The sequence below is a fragment of the Trichechus manatus genome, unplaced genomic scaffold (genome assembly GCF_000243295.1).
Source record: "Trichechus manatus latirostris isolate Lorelei unplaced genomic scaffold, TriManLat1.0 scaffold00028, whole genome shotgun sequence".
Taxonomy (NCBI): domain Eukaryota; kingdom Metazoa; phylum Chordata; class Mammalia; order Sirenia; family Trichechidae; genus Trichechus; species Trichechus manatus.
Window position 1 is genome coordinate 2,863,495 of NW_004443964.1, and position 20,126 is coordinate 2,883,620.

Here is a 20,126-nt window from a genome sequence, read left to right on the forward strand (position 1 = left end):
AAAGAACCAGCTTTTGGTCTTGTTAACTCTTTCAGTTGTTTTTCTATTCTCTATTTCATTTAATTCTGCTCTAATTCTTATTATTTCCTTTCTTCTGGCAGCTGAGGGCTTCTTTTGGTGCTCTCTTTTACTTGTTTGAGTAGGGTTAATGTTTTGATTTTGGCCCTTTCTTCTTTTTGGATGTGTGCATTTATTGCTATAAACTGACCTCTGAGCCCTTCTTTTGCTGTGTCCCAAAGGTTCTGGTAGGATGTGTTTTCATTGTCATTTGATTATGAATTTCTTTATTCCATCCTTAATTTCTTGTCTAACTCAGTAGTGCTTGCGCAAGGTGTTGTTCAGTTTCCAAGTGTTTGATTTTTTTCCTTGCTTTTTCTGCTATTGATTTCTACCTTTATGGCTTTATGGTCAGAGAAGATGTTTTGTAATATTTCGATGCTTTGGATTCTGTTAAGGCTTGCTTTTTGGCCTAATATGACCTAATATGACCACAGTCAATTCCGGAGAATGTTCCATGTGCGTTGGAAAACCTGTCGTTGGGTGTGTAAATATTTATTATAGTTATGTCCTCCTGGCTGTTTGGACTACTGTATAGTAGGTTCTAAAATCGGGTAGTGTGAGGCCTCCCACTTTGTTCTTCTTGAGTGATGCTTTACTTATCCAGGGCGTCTTCCCTTTCCATATGAAGTTGGTGATTTGTTCTTCCATCTCCTTAAAAAATGCTGCTGGAATTTGGATCGGGATTGCATTGTATCTGCAGATCGCTTTGGGTAGAATTGACATTTTCACAATGTTGAGTCTTCTATCCATGAGCAAGGTATGTTTTTCCACTTATGCAGGTCTCTTTTGGTTTCTTGCAGTAGTGTCTTGTAGTTTTCATTCTATAGGTCTTTTACATGTTCCAGCTGTTCTTCGTTTATTTCCCTCCTCTTTTTTTTCCTACTTTTGGATTAATAGTGTGGTTTTTATGACTCTGTGGCACAGTGGTTAAGAACTCAGCCGCTAACCAAAAAAGTTGGCAGTTTGAATCCACCAGCCGCTCCTTGGAAGCCGTGTGGGGCAGTTCTGCTCTGTCCTATACGGTCACTATGAGTCAGAATCGACTCAATGGCAACTGGATTGGCTTGTTAATGCGCTCAGCTGCTAACTGAGTGCTTGGAAAGTCGGGCCCTCCCAGAGGTGCCTCTGAAGACAGGCCTGGAGATCCACTTCTGAAATGTCACAGGCTTGAAACCCCTATGGAGCACAGTTCTCCTGTGCACACATCAATCGCCATGAGTCAGCGTCACTTCAGTGGCAAACGACAACATTTAACAGACATGACCTGACTAGTCAGAGGCATTGCTGTCTTTACAGGACAGTTACGGGACAGGACTGTCCTGTCCACTCAGGGGCCTGGGTGGAGTAGGAGCCAGAACTCTGCCTGGGGAGACAAAAGCTCACAGTCCACCCACAGACTCTGGGTTGTCTGAACCTCTTTTGTCATTTGTAAAACTGCGCTTCTAGTATGAATCGACAGGCTGTGAGGGTTCAAGTCTGATGATACCAGGGAAATGCTTTTCACACTTTTTGTTTTTTCTTTTTAACTGTACTTCAGGTGAAGGCTTACAGAACAAATAGTTTCTCATGAAACAGTAGTACACATATTGTTTTATGACACTGGTTAACAACCCCACAACATGTCAACCCTCTCCCGTCTCGACCTTTTTTTTTTTTTTTTTTGGTGAAAATATACATAGCCAAAGATACACCATTTCAAAAATTTCTACATGCACAGTTCAGTGACATCGACTACGCTCTTCCAATTGTGCTGCTATTCTCACTTTAGATGAAGGCTTACAGAATGAAACAGTTTCTCATTTAACAGTTAGTACCCATGTTGCCCTATGACAATGGTTAACAACCTCACAACACATCAACACTATCCTTACTCAACCTTGGGTTCCCTATCACCAGCTTTCCTGACCCTTCTGCCTTCTGGCCCTTGTCCCTGGACTGCTGTGCCTCATTAGTCCCATTTGGTTTTATGGGGCTGTCCACTCCCCGGCTGAACGGTGGACCTCGGAAATGACTTCACCACTGAGCTAAAAGGGTGTCTGGGGCTTTTCACACTTCTGTCTTACAATTCCCTTCAAAACTTCCAGCACATTCTTTTGATTATCTTCACTGGTAGCAAAACATCTTCACTGAAAGATGGGTTCGATTTTGGGGAACAGCCAAGAGTTGTTGCAGTCACGGCTGGTGATTAGAACGATCACACTAAGTAATACCATTTGAGGCTCAAGGGGAGGTGGGGGAGGTGGGCTCCAGCCTGCTTGTGTTTCACCTGATACAGAGGCCATGGGCCACACGTGGCCACTGCACACTGAAACGTGACTGGTCCAAAGGAGACATGCTGGGAGCGCAAAGCACACCGGATTTTGAAGACGTAAAAAACAGAAAACGTAAAAAACAGAAAACGTCACATTTCTGATTTTTTCATCCTGATTACATGCTGAAATGATAACATTTTGGATATATTAGGGTAAATAAAATATATTACGAAAGTTAATTTCACTTGTTTCTTTTCATTCCTTTTCATGTGGCTACCACAAAATTTAAAATGACAGATGTGGCCCACATTGTATTTCTGTTGCACAGCGATGTTCTAGAGGAAGGGGATTGGTTTTCGCATGCACCTTATTAACTGACCTTGCAACGCTTGAAAAAGAAAAAAGAAAACAGTTGCCACCAGGTGGACTCTGACTCACAGCAGCCCCATGTATGCAGAGTAGACTGTGTTCCATAGGGTTTTCATGGCTGTGACCTTTTGGAAGCAGATTGCCAGGCCTTTCTTCCAAGGTACCTCTGGGTGGGTTTGAACCCCCAATCTTTATGTTAGTAGCTGTGTGCTTAACTGTTTGCACCACCCAGGGACTCTGACATAACAAAACAAAACCCCTCTTTCCAAACAGTCATATTTACAGGTACGGGGGTTAGGATTTCCACATAACTTTTGAGGGGACACAATTCAATCCATAGCAGCTGGTCTTGACCCACAACCTGCAGTGTGAACAATGACTCTAGGATATTTCCTGAAAGTGGACTTTTTGGGTTGGGTGTCCTCAGTGGTGCAGATACAGCCGAATCACTCCTCTATCTCGTGGTAGACCCAGTGTGTGTGAGAGTTCCTGTATCCCTATATCTTTTCTGACGTGATATTTTTAGAATTAAAAAAATTTTTTTTCAATCTATTGGGTGTTGGGTTCTCATTTCCCAGATTGCTACTGAGGCTGGGTGTCTTTTTAATGTTTGTTAGCTCTTTGGTTTCCTTCTGTGAATTCCCCACTTGTCTATTGGGACATTGCTCCTTTTTGCAGTGAATTTGTGCGAGTTCTTTATATATGCTGCATACTAATCCTTTTGCTTCTAATTTACTTTTTAAAACAATTGCGTGTAAACTTGAGTCCTTCAAATATTTGCGTCTCACCCAATATGGAGGCCAGAGGCCACACGTGGCCAGTGCGCAGTGAAACATGACCGGTTCCTAGCTAATAGGAGCTATCAGTGTGTTTGGACGCCAAGGCTGGGCATTGGGAAGCAGAGAGCGTATAGGGTGGGTGGAAGCAGAGGCAGGGCTGGGAAGGATGGAAAGGAGAACCAGAACATTCCCCAGGAAGCACAGCAGTGGAGGTGAGAAGTTCAGGAAGGAAAGGCTTATTTGCATGGACACAGTGCTGAAAATTGAGCAAAGAGGAAGCCTGAAGGTTTTTATGAGATTGCTCTGGTGGCACGGGACTGGCGGTGTTTTGTTCTGTTATACACGGGGGCGACATGAGTCGGAGTTGACTTGATGGCAACAAACAATGGGGATGGGAACAGGATTCCTCTAGTCCAGTGGTTCTCAATGGAGGTGACTTTGCACCCCAGGGGACATTAGGCAGTATCTAGAGGGATTTTTGGTTGTCAGAAGGAGAGTGGAGATGGGACTGGCATCTAGTGGGCAGAGTCCAGGGATGCTACTAAACATCCTACAGTGCTGAGGACACCCCCACGCCCCACAGAGAACAGCCTGGCCCCGTTCTCTGGGTGCTGAGACTGAGGGTCCTGCTGGCTCTACACTGAGCCCTGCACTAGCAGGACCCTTCCCCTCGTTAGCCACCCTCCATCGTGTCCCTGCTGATGTCCTGCAGATGGTCCAGCCCTGGGCATGCCCACCCCAAGTCCATGGTCTTGGACCCAGGTGCATCTCCTCTCTGTGCCCCCAGCAGGTCTTGACGTGCCCCAGCTGGACCCACGTGTGCGGAGGATGGAAACACGCCCCTGGCAATGTCTCTGGGCCGCCTCCTCCGCCGGGCCTCCTCTAAAGCCTCGGACCTCCTGACGCTCACCCCCGGTGGCAACTGCGCGGGACGCCCCTCCTTCCTGGATGGCGAGGTCGTCTACTCCAAGAACAATGTCTGCGTGCACCCGCCTGAGGGGCTGCAGGGGCTGGGCGAGCACCACCCAGGTCAGTGGGGCACCGCCTGAGCCGGGGTCTGGAGCGCGGACGGCCTCGCTCGTCTCACTTCCTCTCTGGTGCTCACTTCCTTGCCTGTGAAGGGGTGGAAGGTGGAGGGACGGACAGAGAGCGCTGGGGAGTGATGGCCCCGAGGTGGCAGTCTGAGGGGATGACTTGGGGTGGGGGCGGTGGTCCAGGGGAGCAGTGCTCTCGAGCTTGATTCCTGATCTCAAAGCTGTGTGATTTGAGGGTGCCGAAACCCCAAAGGCCTCACACTCAAGTCACGCTCACACACAATTAGCTTATGTGCCCTGGGCTCTCCGACTTCTTTGGAAGCAGGTGTGGCAGTAAGGAGGTTCTGGGGTCACCCCCGAGCCAGGGCCCCGAGAGATGTGGCGGAGGGCGCTCCACTCCTGCAGAGAGGAGGCGGGCTGGGGGCTTGGTGAGACGGGCCCAGGAGTCGGGGTGTCCCAGAATGGCTCAGTTGTGCATTAGGAAGTGCCACCCCCCCCCAAATGGAGCACCCAGGAACCCAGAGGGCCCACTGGGTGACGTGGTGTCACTGACACCTGACTCGCCACTGGCCGTGGACACCTCGCTGTCCCGTCTGTCGGTGACCCAGGGTGTGATACGTGCACTCAACAAGCATCCTTAAAAAATGACCCCTTCTGACAGCACACACTACAGGGGAAGTCAGCACAACTGGACTGAACCAAAGCTAAGAAGTTCCCTGACTACAACCACTTCAAGGGACAGAGTAGCAGGGGCAGGGGTCTGAGGACCATGCTTTCAGGGGACATCTACGTCCATTAGCATGACAAAGGTTATTAAGAAAATGTTCTGCACCCTACTTTGGTAAGTGGCATCTGGGGTCTTAAAAGCCAGCGAGTGGTCATCTAAGATGCATCAATTGGTCCCAACCACCTAGAGTAAAGGAGAATGAAGAACATCATAGACACAAGGAAAATATTAGCCCAAGAGACAGAAAGGGCCACATAAACTGGAGCCTCCATCAGTCTGAGACCAGAAGAACTAGATGGTGCCCAGATATCACCAATGACTTCCCTGACAGAGAATACAACAGAGAGTCCCTGATGGAGCAGGAGAAAGGTAGGGTGCAGAACTCAAATTCTAGTAAGAAGACCAGACTTAATGGTCTGAAAGAGACTGGAGGAACCGCAGAAAGCATGGCCCCCAGATTCTCTGTCAACCCAGAACGAAAACGATCCCCAAGGCCAACTCTTCAGACAAAGATTAGACTGGACTATGGAACATAAAATGATACTCGTGAAGAGTGTGCTTCTTAGATCAAGCAGATACATGAGACTAAATGGGCAGCTCCTGTCTGGAGGTGAGATGAGAAGGCAGAGAGGGTCAGGAGCTGGTTGAATGGACACGGGAGATCCAGGGTGGAAAGGGGGAGTGTGCTGTCACAGTATAGGGAGAGCAATTAGGGTCACGTAACAATGTATGTATAAATTTTTGTATAAGAGACTAACTTGAATTGTAAACTTTCACTTAAACTACAACAGTTAAAAAAATAAAGACCCCTTCTTCCAAAAACTGCAATAAAAGAAACAAACAAAAAAAAAAAACCAAAAAAACAAAAAACACTCCAAGAGGGCCCAGGCTGACAGGAAAAGTCCAAACACTGCCATCTTGGATGTCTTCTTTTTGTGAAATAGAACAGAAGTCTCCACCTTCATCCCTCCTAACAATGCTGACCCAGGGGTGGGGGCTGGACAGCAGGCAGGACTTGGCTGTCGGATTGTGGGGATTGTGGACGGGATGGGGCAGGGGCTCTGAACACAAGGGCGGCCCCTCCCTACCCCACCCCTGTGCTGGGTGTTGCACAGGGACCCAGGCCCGGATCTGCTGGAATGGATCCCTCAGGAGGATCCCGCGCGGTCTGCCCCTGTGATGCATTCACGAAACAGGGCGGGGGCTCTACTGGAGACAAGCCGAGGGCCCGGCATGTCCGTGCCAGCCCGCCACCCTCCCTAACCACCATCCTCTGGGCTCTCACAGGGTATTTGTGCCTGTACACGGAGAAGGACGAGCTGCTGGGGGCCACCCTCATCCTCGCGTGGGTCCCCAACTCTCGGATCCAGAGGCAGGACGAGGAAGCTCTGCGCTACATCACCCCCGAGAGCTCCCCTGTGCGCAAGGCCCCCCGACCACGGGCCCGATGCACCCAGAGCTCCGGGGCCCCCCGTCAGGCCTCCCCCACGGAGCCCAGGCCGGCCCTGACCCCCAAGGATGAGGAGGACATCCTGGTGGTGGCCCAGAGCACCCGGGACGCTGTGCCCGGCAGCCCTTTGTTGGAAGACGGGGAGAAGCTGGCCCCAGACCTGGGCGTGGATGGTGGCCTCCCGGCCTTGCAGCCCACCCACAGCGACTCGGGCATCCTGTCCATGGTCAGCTCACAGGATGGGACCGAGGAGGGTCGGGAGCCACGGCCTGAGGCTGGAGAGGAGGAGGGCTCCCTGGAGCTGTCGGTCGAGGGCGTGAGCAGGGACAGCTCCTTTGACTCCGACTCCGACGCCTTCTCCTCGCCCTTCTGCCTCTCGCCCATCAGCGCCGCACTTGCTGAGAGCAGCAGCTCCGTATTTCTGGAAAGTGAAGGCAGGTGAGTTGCTTGGCGTTTGGCCTGGGGCTCCTGAGTGGGCCCCACGGGCCTGGCCTTGGGGTGTTGGGGGCATTGAGAAGGCCTGCCATTTGGCTTGCTGGCCCCGGGTCTCCCTAGGGCGGCAGAGGGGCTGCGCCACCATGCCCAAGGCAGGGGTCTCCACTCCAATCCCCGACTGAGGGCCAAACGGTTGCTGCCAGGTCCCACCGGCCTGTGAGCAAGGCCGAGCCCCTGGCCAGGCTTCCAGGGGTCCTGGGCACTACCGTATTTTTATGCAAATAGCGCTCACCTGCTACGTTTCTTTGCCAACTGCTCCCTCCCCCCGTGGGGTATTTTTTGTAAGCGCCGCCATGCCAATTGTTTTTACATGTTGCTGTTTAATAAAAACATTAGCATAGCGCACTTATGAAAATACCTTGCAGGGAGCAGGGACGGTTACACAAATACAAAAAAAAAAGGCATATTTGCCTAAAAATACGGTAATACTCTTATTACTGGGAGGCCTGGGAGTTGTGGGTACCCTATAGCCTCCAGGCGAATGCCTCGTAGGCCCAGGGAGTGGCCTTAGGGCGTATGGGGTGGCTGAGGCCCAGTGTTGCTGCTCGGTGTCCACCCCAGGCCCACGGCACACCCCCTGCAGCCTCGGCAGGCAAGTGGCCCAGCCCGCTGGATGCCGGGAACCTTAGCCTGTGTGTTCTGCCCTTCCCCTCTGTGGGGCCAGTGGACCAAGGCCCAGAGGGAATGCGGGCAGCGTTTGCCCTAGTTGGGGTAGCCATATGCTGCCCGGGGTACAGAGTGTCTGAACACGCTGGCCTGCTTGCTGGGAGGGGCAGGGTTGACCTGTGCCCTGCTTGGCCATCTGGGTCTGCCTGCCCTGATGGGGGAGGCTGCCGTGGCGTCATGGTGGCCACTACCCAGCATCACAGCGATCCTCCAGGCTCGGGTCCTCCGGAGGCGGGCACCCCAATGCTGCTAACCACGGGTTGCAGCAGCTCACCAGACAGAGGAAGCGCCCGATGGGGGTCACATCTGACTTCCACCGGCCCTTCCTGTGGCTCCAGATGTGGTCTGGCTCCTGAGTCAAACCGTGGTGATGCCAACAATAGTAACAGCTGCATTAGTCAAACAGTCGGCAGTTAATCACTGAGCTGGGGCAGGTGGGTGCTCGGTGCTGACGTCTCCGTGACCGTTCCTGTGTGGCGGCAGCTAATGTCGTCCCCACTGTACAGAAAGGGAAACTGAGGCTCAGAGAAGTTAAGTAGCTGTCGGTGGTCACCAAGCTAGTGGAGCTGGGATTGGGCTCCTCTGGGTCCAGCGCCAGAACTGAGCACATAGCGTTCGTTATGCCCGACTGAGGACAACCACAGAGCAGGCAGCTGGGCGTGGGGACGCGGGAACATTCCGCTGGCTCAGCAGGAAGGAATTCGAGATGGAGTCTTTACTGATTTTATCCCTTTAAGTGGATTTGGTCCATTAAAGCCCAAGGGCGAACTGGTTAACATTTGTCTGAAGTATTTGAGAGCTCGTTCAGTCAGCCAGAATGGAGGACTCCAGGGTCATGATGAGGTTGGCCGAACTGTGTGGCATTTCAGGCCCGGGACCTCGGCTGGGGATGAAATTCCAGCCCTTCTGGGTCTGGCTGGCTGGCTTTGTCAGAGCGCCCCCTGGTGGTGCCACACTGGCAGTGCAGCGGTACTGCGGGTACCTGCAGGCAGCCCAGCACCATCCCCAGGGTCCCTGTGGCTGAGAGCCCAGGGGCAGAACCACAATTAGAACTGGGTCTGTTGACTTCAAGTCCGTCTCTCTGGACAGCAGCCCAGCCTCACCCAGGAGCTTGGATTGGGAATCAGCTGCGTGGCTGTGAGCCTGGGAAGGTGACTTATCTGCTAAGAGCCTCAGTTTCCTTGTTTATAAAACAGGAATAGGATTATCCATTTTATGGGGTTATGAAAATTCACTCCTGGTTCCCACTTTTCCTTCCCCCCACCCTGGCTGCACATGAGAATTGCCCAGGGGCGGGGGGTTTCACACAGTTCTCATGCTGAGGATCTCCACTGCCCCTGAGCAGTGATTCTCACCTGGGTCACTTCTGCCTGCAAGGGACAGGTGGCAATGTCAGGAGACAGTTTTGATTGTCACGACTAGGGAGTGGGTCCTACTAGCATCTAGTGGGTGGAGGCCAGGGGTGCTGCTCAGCCCCCTGCAGTGCACAGGACAGCTCCCACCATAGAGAATGAGCCCTTGTTAACGCGTGCTGATGGCCTCAGTCTGAGGGCCCTACAGGGCTGGCTGGGTGAGGCCAGGAGCAGCCTTGTGCTGGGGCAAGATGGAGAAGGATAGGACCCCTCCCTCCTTCTAGGGGGCCGACTTGGAAGAGCCTCTCTCCGCGGCAGGATGTGGTGGGAATCACTTGGAGATGCAGGGGCTTCCAGACCCATCCTTAATGAGAGGCTGTGGGGAGCTTTCAAACAAATGAGGGTGTGGCTTCCGAGGGGCTGGGCGGGCTCTGGAGCCTGCATTTTCCAGGTGATGGAGACGTGGACTGAGCCAGGTCTGGGTGCTCGGGCATGAGTCCACACAGAGCACTTTCACTTCCTGCCCTTCAAGTAGAAGCATGTTCGGTGCTGGTCTACCCACCAGACCCCCAGCCCTCCACAGAGAAGGACCAGAGTGTCGCCTGCATGGAAGCCATAGAGGGGGGCTGCTCCTGCAAACCCCCTGCACAGCTTTTAAAATCCCAGTGCCCAGGCCTTCCCCAGACCAATTAGATCAGAGCCCTGAGGGTGGGGCGGAGGCATCCGTACCTTGTTTAGCTCCCCAGGAGATTCCGAGTGCAGCCAGGGTGAGAACCGCCACTGTGGACGGGGCAACAGGGAGGGTGGCGTTGTCCTGTGACATGGGCAGAGAGGGACACCAGGGCCAAGGTCCCCAGGCATCAGCATTCCAGGTAAGCCACGTGCCTCACGGGCACTGGCCTGGAAGACTCACAGGCACATAGCTACTCCTGGAATAATATTAAAAAAAAAAAGATGCCGTTGAATTGACCCCTACTTGTGGTGACCTCGTGTGTCAGAGTGGAACTCCATAGGCTTTTCTGTGCTGATTTTTCAGAAGTAGACTGCCAGGTCTTTCTTCCAAGGCTCCTCTGGGTGGATTCGAACCTCTAGCCTTTCTGTTAGCAACTAAGCACGTTAACTCTTTGCACCCCCAGGGTCTCCACTCCTGGAACGAAAGGCTCTTAATGAGTCAGAATTGACTGGATGGGAGCTATCAACAATAGCAATTTAACTGAGAGTTGAATGCCCCCTGCCACCTACAAGGGAGAGTAGGAGGCTGGCTCATGGGCTGTCTGGTGGCAGATCTGGAGAACTACGTGTGGGACATGAGCATCAGGCTGGGGACAGCGCGGGATCTGAGAGTCACCCCAGCATGCGTCTCCTGGCAGGTGGTTCCCAGCAGGGCTGAGTGATGTAGAACAATGGCAGGGTGCCCTGGGCTTTCCACATTCATGCCACAGTCCCGTTTGAATTGTCCTGTGGGTTACAGCAGGCAGGGTCCTGGCTCCTGTCCTGGATCTCTTTCTTGGTCCCCTGTGGCCCCGGCACAGTGAAGGGCACGGTCCTCCTTGACTAAATGGACACCCAAGTGTATTGGGGGGATGGAGGAAGTGGTTGATGGGGTGGCTGGCAGAGCTGTGGCCACAGACTTATCATCGTGGACCCCCAGTGGCCAAGGGCTCAAGCCTTTAAAGAGCAGGGTTGGGTTTCTGTGGTTCTCTTGGGCTCACACCTCCCAGAGTGCCCGACATCAAGGCCCAGGCTCCGAGGAAGATAAGGATGACCACCATCCTGTCATTAGCTTCTGTCCAGTCTAAAGAGCTAGTTGGGTGAAGGTGTCATATAACTGGCACCCCCGTGTGGCCAGAGGCAAGTCGTTGGTGACATGTGTGAAGAACTGAAACACAGCTTCTGCTCTCTAGGTCGACATGTCTCCTCTGGAACGCATCCTAATAAATCATCCACATTACGAGGCGGGGAAAAAACATTTGAGTGAAGATGTTCATCCGGGTATTCTTTATAATGGGGGTAAAAGGGCAAAGAAGCTAAATATCTGACGGTAGAAAACCAGTTGTCATTGAGTTGATTCCAACTCATGGCAACCTTGTGTGCTACAGAGTACAATTGCATCCTTGGGGTTTTCAAGGCTGTGACCTTTCAGAAGCAGATTGCCAGACCTTTCTTCTGAGACGCCTCTGGGTGGGTTTGGATCAACAGGCTTTACAGCTAGTAGTTGAGTGCCTTAACCATTTGCACCACCCAGGGACTCCTGACAACAGAGAAGTAGGTACATCAATAAAGATTCATCTCCGAGATCAAGGGGTTTTAACTGGGGTTCGTGAACTCCTGAAGACTGATACCACTTTGCGTGTGTGTGCTCAGGGGTGTGCATTGTCCGAAGAGGGGGCACCATTCGACTCCCTAAAGGGTCTGTGACCCCCAAAAGATTCAGAACCTCTACTACCAGGTGGAAGAGTATGGAGTGTTTATAAAGACTGGGCTGCAACATGGACATATTGATAGTGTATCAAGAAAAAACGAAGCTAGCAAGTTATGTGCACAGTGTGATTGTCGCTGGGTGTTGTCGATTCCAACTCACAGCAACCCCACGTGACAGAGTTGAACTGCCCCATAGGGCTTCCTAGGCTGTGATCTTCATGGGAACAGACCACCAGGTCTTTTCTTCTGTGGAGCCACTGGTGGGTTTGAACCACCGATCTTTCAGCTAGCAATCGAGCACTTAACTGTTGCACCACCAGGGCTCCTCCCAATATGGTTAAACTATATTAAGAGGCCTAAAAGATGCGTGCATGGGACTGTCTAGAACGGCATCTCCCAGTGGAACTTTCTGCCACGATGGAGACATTCTAAATCTGTGCCATCCAACATGGTGGCCACGTTGACAGCTACACGTGTCAGTGAGCACTTGAGATGTGGCCAGTGTGACTGAGGCACTGAATTTTTAATTTTATGTAACATTAATTAATCTAAATGCAGATAGCAGATGCGGCCAGTGGCATGTGGCTAGTGGCCACTTTATTGGACAGCTTAGGACTAGGGCAAGATAGGCCAAATGTTAGAATTGCATTGTTATGAGTAATTTTTTTTTCTTTTTTCTATTTTCAAAAATATAGTGCTGTGATCGTATTAATTTTATACTGAAAACATTGTTTTTTAAGTATACTCACACCACCAGCCGTTGCCATCAAGTTGGCCCTGACTGATGGCAACCCCACACGTGTCACAGTAGAACTGTGCTTCATAGGGGTTTCAGTGGCGGACTTTTTGGAAGTAGATTGCCAGACCTTTCTTCCGAGGTGCCTCTGGGTGGACTTGAACCTTCAACCTTTCGGTTAGCAGCCAAGGGTGTAATAAAAAAACAAATCTGTTGCCGTGGAATTGATTCCGACGGTGACAACTCCATGCGTTTCGGAGTAGAACTGCTCTGTAGGGTTTTCTTGGCTGTGAACTTTACGGAAGCAGATTGCCAGGCCTTTCTTCTGAGGCACCTCTGGTTGGGTTCAAACCACCAACCTTAAGGTTAGTAGTCAAGTGCAAACTGTGACACTCAGGGACCCTTCCTTGTTCTGACGTTGTGTCTTTGGTTAGCATAATGTTGTTGGTAGGTGCTGCCGAGTCAATTCCCACTCATAGTGACACCAGTGTGACAGAGTAGAACTGCCCCAGAGGGTTTCCTAGGCTGTAGTCTTCACTGGAGCAGATCACCAGGTCTTTCTCTTGTGGGGGGTGGGGGGGTGAGTCTGAACCGCCAGCCTTTTGGCTAGCAGCCGAGCGCTTAACCATTGAGCCACCAGGACTTGCTGGTTAGCGTAAAAGCCAGTGCAGAATAACTCAGTGGGGAAAGGGAAAGCCTGAGTGGGTATCGTGCAGCCAGAACAGCTGTGAGTTGGTAATTTGTCGAAGCTGAGCCATGACCCATTGGGTTCATTTCACCTTGGTGTATGTTTGAAATATTCCATCATGAAGTGTTTTCAAAATGAATGAATCTAGCATATGTTTTTTTTTTTTTTTTAAGTATGTAGCCAGTTTGATCCGTGTGTGGCTCAGAACCGGCTCCGCTGGTCTGCTGTGAAGCATGCTTGTTAACCAAAAGATCCCCGAGGGCTACCCAGTGCGGTTCTTGCAGCGAAACAATGCCAATGACCCTGCCGCCGTCAGTCCCCAGTTTGGGTCTCTGGATGCTTTTTTATCTCAGGGTAAATGTGCATTGCGTCTTTCTTTCATCAGACCTGCCTGTCGTTCTCGGCGCGTGTTCTCCGGGTGGCCGACCCTGTGGAGGGTGGCGCGGGAGATCTGCAGGCTGTTGGACCTCGCACTGTAGTTTCATTGGTTCCTGGTTTAGAGAGGTGAGCCAGGTGTAGCCACAGGTGGGCGTGGGCTGGCACACAGGGCGACCTGCCTGCTGGTCCTGCGTGCATTGCCTACCTGCCTTTCCAGCCCTTCCTCCCGCTCCTTCCCACGCGGCAGCGCGTTTGGGCCAAACTTGAGCTGCGTGGCAGGTGGACTCACCTGGCCCCCTTCAGCCTGCAGGTGGGGCAGATGATTCTCTCTATGGCACCTGCTGGGGACTGATTTTCCCTCCCGTGAGCTCCTCCTGCTTTTGTGCGGGTCCCTCGTGTGGCGTCTAAAATACGCTGCCTCGAGCTGTTGCTTTGCCGTGAGTCTGAGTTTGTCTGGAGTAACAGGTTCAGCAGAACTGTCTGTGGAGAAGGGCGTTGTCCGATATGGTGGCCACCAGCCACAGGCACATACTGAGCCCTTGAAATGTGGCAATGTGATGGGGGAGCTGGGTTTCCATGTTACTTGTGCCAACGAACGTAAACGTAAATAGCCCCATGTGGCAAGGGGCTTCCATGTTGGGCAGTACAGGTCAAGATGAGGCATTCTTTGAAAGGATAGAAGGTGGGTCTTAGAAATGCCAGTACCTGCCCAACTCAGAGAACCAAAACCAAACCAAACCTGTTGCCATCGGGTTGATTCCCACTCATGGTGACCTCACGTGTTACAGAGTAGAACTGAGCTCCTTAGGGTTTTCTTGGATGTAATTTTTATAGAAGCAGATTGCCAGGCCTTTCTTCTGTGGCACCACTCGGTGGGTTTGAACCATTGACCTGTCAGTTAGCAGCCGAGTGCTTAACCACTGTGCCACCAGGGCTCCTTTAGTCATTAGGGAAATGCAAATCAAACCACAGTGAGATACCACTTCACACCCACTAGGATGGCTAACATCAGAAAAACGGACGATCGTAAGTGTTGGTGAGGATGTGGAGAAACTGGAACCCTCGCGTACTGCTGGTGGGAATGTAAAATGGTGCAGCTGATGTGGAAAATAGTTAGGTCGTTCCTTAAAAAGTTAAGCAGAGAATTACCATATGACCCAGCAATTCCACTCCCAAGTATAGACCCCAAAGACTTGAAGGCAGAGGCTTAAACAGACACGTGTACACCCATGGGCACTGCAGCCCTGTCCACGATAGCCAAAAGCTGGAAACGACCCAAGTGTCCTTTAACAGATGGACGGATCTGTTCATACAGTGGAATATTACTCAGCCATACGGAGCAATGATACCCGATGATGCTGAGTGAGGAAACCAGCCACAAAAGACAGATAATGTTCGCTCCACTTACTGAAATACCTCGGCCAGGCCAGTGCCTGGGGGCAAGCTTATCAGTGGTTCCCAGCAGCGGCAGGAGGAGGGAAAGGGAGTCGTTGCTTCAGGGGCACTGAGCTTCTCTCCAGGGTGATGGAAGAATTTCGAACTGGATAAGGGTGATGGTCCCACAACATGGTGAGTATATCCAATGTCACTGAATTGTACAAGTGAAAATGGGTGAAATGGCAAGTGTTTTGTTATACATATTTTACCACAATTAAAAATAAATAAAGGGAATAAAGTAGCAAACTCATGCCCTCCGCTCTGGGTGCTGGCTTCCAGGAGCCACCGGCAGAGCTAGAACAGCCAGCTGGGGGAACAGTGACAATTTGAGCTCCGCCGTGAGTTACTGCCCACCTGGTGTGACGGGCAGCAGCGCGGGCCCACCCTGCAGCAGCCCTGCGAGGCGGGAATAAATGGAATCTTAAGTGCTTTTTGCCTTTAGGAGGAAAAGGCGCTAGGACACCACGGTGTCACAGTAATGGCGAGATTATTGATGGCGTTGGTGCTCATTGTGGACTTCACGGCCCTGGTCCCCCCCCCACACACACACCGCAGGTAGGACAGACATTTCTCTGGAAATGGGGGAAGAGATTAGACCTGCCAGGTGAGAGGGGAGGCCTTCACCCCTGCTCCCCATCTGCTCCAGGTCAGAGCGGTTGTTCAGAGGACGAGTGGTGGGGAGACAGACAAGGCCCGGGGTGGCGCAGACAGTTTACATGCTACTGCTAACCTAAAGGTGGGCGGTTCGAACCCACCCAGCGGTGCTGTGGAAGAAAGGCCTGGTGATTTACTAATGTGAAGATTGCAGCCAGGAAAACCCTATGGAGCAGCTCTCCTTTGTAACGTGGAGTCGCCACAAGTCGGAATCAACATGACCGCAATGGATGTTTTGGCTTGATGGGACACAGGGTACAAGCAGTGCTGGGGGGGCTGGTAAAGGGGGAGGGGTGGGATGAGAAGACGAGGAGGTGGAGGAGCAGCCCAGCAGAGGGCACAGGGGCGGTCGAGGGGTGTGACCAGTGGATCTTGGGGGCTACAGTGCGGACAGTGGGGGAGGGTAATCTCAGATGCTGGAGCTGGTCTAGCGGCTGCTGCCACCGCCAGGCCAAGGGGGTGGCCTGCGCGGCCAGCGTTGCAGAATGGAGGTGCTGAGACAGGGCAAGTCCCAGCCACCGCCAGGTGAGGGGGGTGGCCTGCGTGGCTAGCGTTGTGAAGTCGGGGTGCTGAGACAGAGCGGGTCCCAGAGAGACACAGGACTGGAGTTGCCTGGAATTGGCCGAGACCTGGGAGGAGACACATCCCCTGCCCTCCCAAATTTCAGAAGGCATCTCTGTTCTTAGCCGTGGGCCAGGTACTCCCAGATGCTTTGGGAACACTCCCTACCCCGGGTGCTTCTCGAACACCCCTCTCGCCCCCTCCTGGCCCCCGGCAGCAGCCTGGCAGCGGGAAGTTGGCGGCTTCCAAAGATCTGTTGTTTGGGTTTGTTTGTGCTTTTGTAACTGGGAGCCGAGATTTATTTCTTTAAAACATCCTGTCACCCGACACCCTGCAATCTGTTCATGGCTCTTGAAGACAAGGCTTGGCTGATGTTTCTGTAGCGCTCGGCGGGCTCTGCACAGGCATCGCCTCTGCCCCCCTGCCCCCATTGCCGCCAGCCGAGGGGGCAGAGAGCCGGTGCCCCCACCAGTGTGGGAAGGCGGCCAACTGGGGCCCCCAGCCCCATGGACCTGCCTGCAGCCCCTGGGCAGGCTGGACACAGCCGTGGATGCAGTCTCACCCCGGGACCCCCACTGCCAGGCAGTGCCCCCTCTCCGGCTGCCTCCAGTCTGGGAGCTCATTAGCAGGCGGTGGCTGCCACAGGCTCCTCCAGGAGCTTGGAGGGGCTGCCGTAGCATCCGGGCTGGGTGTCCACAGTGCCAGCCCTTTGATGTCCAGCTCCGGGTGGCTGCCTGGCACACGCATGCTGTCTGGGGAGGAGGAGGCTGGCCTAGTTGTCAGGGTTAGGCTGTGAGGGTCCGCCAGGGCTGGGAGCCTGGGGGCTTTGTGGTCAGACGCCAGATGTGAGCCCGAGCCCCAGCTGGGATCCCGACGGTGTGAGCGTGGCAGATGTTTGAGCTTCCTGTGCCTCAGTGTTCTCATCTGCGGAATGGGGCCGTTGGACGATTAATGAGGAGATGCGTGTCAAGGGCAAAGGGCTCAGAGTAAGTGAATAATAATCATCGCTGTGATGACAAAAATAACAGGTGGCACTTTGCAGTGCGCCAGCCGCTTGTAAGAGCTCTGCGTTGGTTTCCCCGGACCACCCTGACAGATAGCCACAAACGGGGCTTCGGGGAACAGGAAATGGGAGGAATGGAGAGAAAAGAAAAAACAACTTTAAACAAGATGTGGGTTTTTAGAATTAATAAGTGAATTTTGTGAAGTTGTCAGATCCCAGTCAATACAAAAAAAATTAATTATATTTCTGTATACTGGCAACGCAAAAGGAGCCCTGGTGGGGTAGTAGTTAAGAGCTCGGCTGCTGACCAAACGGTCGGCAGTTCCAGTCCACCAGCTGCTCCTTGGAAACCTACGGGGCAGTTCTCCTCTGTCCTGTAGGGTCACTATGAGTCGGAATCGACTCGACGGCAATGGGTTTAGCAACACAGTAACTGAAAGGAAAAAACGTATTTGCAATATTGACATAATACCTAGGAATAAATTCACCAAAGGATGCGAAAGACTTCAATCCTACAACTAAAAATTAACAAGAAAGGCTAGGCTCCTCTCTTGCCTCTTGCAGCTTCTGATGGTGCCAGGTGCTCCTTGGCTGTGGCCACATCACGCCAATCTTTGCCTCCGTCGTCATGTGGCCTTCTGCTCTGTGGCCTCTCCTCTTCCTATAAGGATGCCAGTCACTGATTTAGGGTCCACCCTAAATCCGCAGTGTTCCCATCTCAAGATCCTTAGCTAATCACATCAGCAAAAAATGCATCCAAATAAGGTCACATTTTGAGGTTCCAGGTGGATGTGAGTTGTTGGAGACATGATTCAACCCGCTGCATGGCTTATGGGTGTGGACACATTTCATCCTCGAAACACCACGTGGTCGACACTGTTCTCCCATTTTAGAGAAGGGTGAGGCCCAGAGGGCTCGAGTCATTTGCACAAGGTCAGAGTACCAGCTGAGATACATGGTCCCAGATGAAGTTAAAAAAAAAAAAACATAATCAAAACAAAATCAACTCAACGCCCTTAGTCACTAAGGAAATGCAAATCAAAGCCACCTCGAGGTACCAGTTCACACCAGCAGGATGGCTGTTATCAGAAAAATGAAAAATACCAGGTGTCAGCAAGGATGTGGAAAAACTGAAACCCTTGTGTGTTGCTGGTGGCGATGGAGAATGGTGCAGTGGTTGGGGAAGACAGTTTGACAGTTCGCCAAAGAGTTGAAAATAGAATTACCATGTTGTTGTTAGGTGCTGTCGAGTCGGTTCTGAGTCATGGTGACCCCATGTACAACAGACGGAAACACTACCTTGTCCTGCGCCATCCTCACTGTGGTTGCTGTGTTTGAGCCCATTGCTGCAGCCCCTGTGTCAATCCATCTCGTTGAGGGGCTTCCTCTTTTTCGCTGACCCTCACGCCTGGTATAGACCCGAAAGAATTGAAAGCAGGGACTCAGACAGATACTTTGTATACCCATGTTCATGGCAACATTATTCACAACAGCCAAAATGCCCATCAATTGGTGAATGGATAAATCAAATGTGGTATATCCATACAATGGAATATTACTCAGCCGTAAAGAGAAATAAAGTCCCGGTACATGCCACAATGTGAGTGAACCTTGAGAGAAGCCTGAGCTCTTAACTGCTTTGCCACCAGGGCTCCAGGAAAATGCACAGAGACAGAAAGTAAACCATCAGGTGGTATCAGGGGCTGTGGGGAGAGGGAAATGGGGAGTTAAATGTACATATATATCAAGCCCTTGTGAAGCCCTCTTCTTTCTGCTGTCACCTGGAAGTCAGTGGCCCTCCACAGCCCCGCACTGTTGGACCCTGGAGCTGGGCAGGTGAGTCTGATTGGGGTCCCCAGAAAGATTATTGGGGCTCAGGCAGCGTTGGGAATATGCTGTAAAAGTGGCAAAAGTAGTATATGTCCACTTTAGAAAATTTTGGGAGAAAAGGCATAATGAAAATATTTATAATCTTTGAGCCCTGTAGCATGGCTGTGATCGTTCTAACTGACTTCTGTCTATCCTATCAGAATTGGACATTGTAATTGTCTACACCAAGGGTCAGCAAACTTTTCTATAAAGGGCTGCTTAGTACCTTTACCTTGGTGGGCCCTGTGATCTCTTGCAACTTCTCCTCTCTGTCTTTGTCATGTGTAAACGACTGGGTGTGGCTGTGTTCTAATAAAACTTTATTTATAAACACGGAAATTTGAATTTCATGTAGTGTTTAGGTGTCATGATATCTTCTTTTTGTCGTTTATCTTTACTTATTTAGAAATGTAAAAACCATTTTTAGCTGGTGGGCTGTGCAGAAATAGGTGGTGGATTGGATTCGGCCCCCGGGCGGTAGTTTGCTGACTGCTGGTTTAGACCAGTGCTGTCCAATGGAAACATAATGTGGGCCACATGTGTAATTTACATTTTCTAGTAGCCACATTTTTTAAAACTTTGTATTTTGAAATTGCCGTAGGATCAGAGGAAGCTGCAAAAAATGTATGGGGAGATCCCATACACACTCACTCAGCCTCCCCCCTATGGTGGTGTCGTACTCTGAACCATATACACTCTCGAAACCAGGAAACTGGTGTTGGTACAATCCACAGATTTCCCATCCAAGCTGTAGTGATCGTCAGTTCGGCTCCAACTCCTGGGGGCCTCACGTTTCGCATCGCCCGGTCCTGCGCCATCTTCGCGATTGTTGGGATGTTTGCGTCCATTGTTGTGGCTGTTGGGTCAGTTCACCTCATGCAGCATTTCCCTCGGTTTTGCTGACCCTCTGTTCTACCACACAGTGTCCGTTTTTAGCGGTTGGCCCTTTCTGATGACGTCCAACCAAAGTAAGGGAGTCAGAGTCTCGCCATCCTCGCTTCTAAGCAGAGTTCTGGTTGTATTTCCTCTAGGACTGACTTGTTTGTTCTTCTGTCAGTCTGTGGTATGTTCAATGTTCTTCTGGCAGTCTGTGGTGTGTTCAATGATCTTCTGGTATATTGATGGTATATTCAATGTTCTGGTACATTGATGGTATATTCAATGTTCTTCTGGTATATTGATGGTATATTCAATG

The 20,126-nt window shown here is 51.5% G+C and overlaps 1 protein-coding gene across 1 annotated transcript in view; it reads left to right on the forward strand.

The window, feature by feature from the left end:
* The first annotated feature begins 4,265 nt into the window (after window positions 1–4,265).
* TBC1D16 (TBC1 domain family member 16) overlaps window positions 4,266–20,126 on the forward strand; it is a 73,026-nt gene continuing 57,165 nt past the window's right edge. Inside the window, exons 1-2 of the mRNA XM_004374367.2 lie at window positions 4,266–4,489; window positions 6,509–7,109. Coding sequence (XP_004374424.1) covers window positions 4,309–4,489; window positions 6,509–7,109 — 782 coding nt within the window. The 5' untranslated portion in view covers window positions 4,266–4,308. The remainder of the gene's footprint in view (window positions 4,490–6,508; window positions 7,110–20,126) is intronic.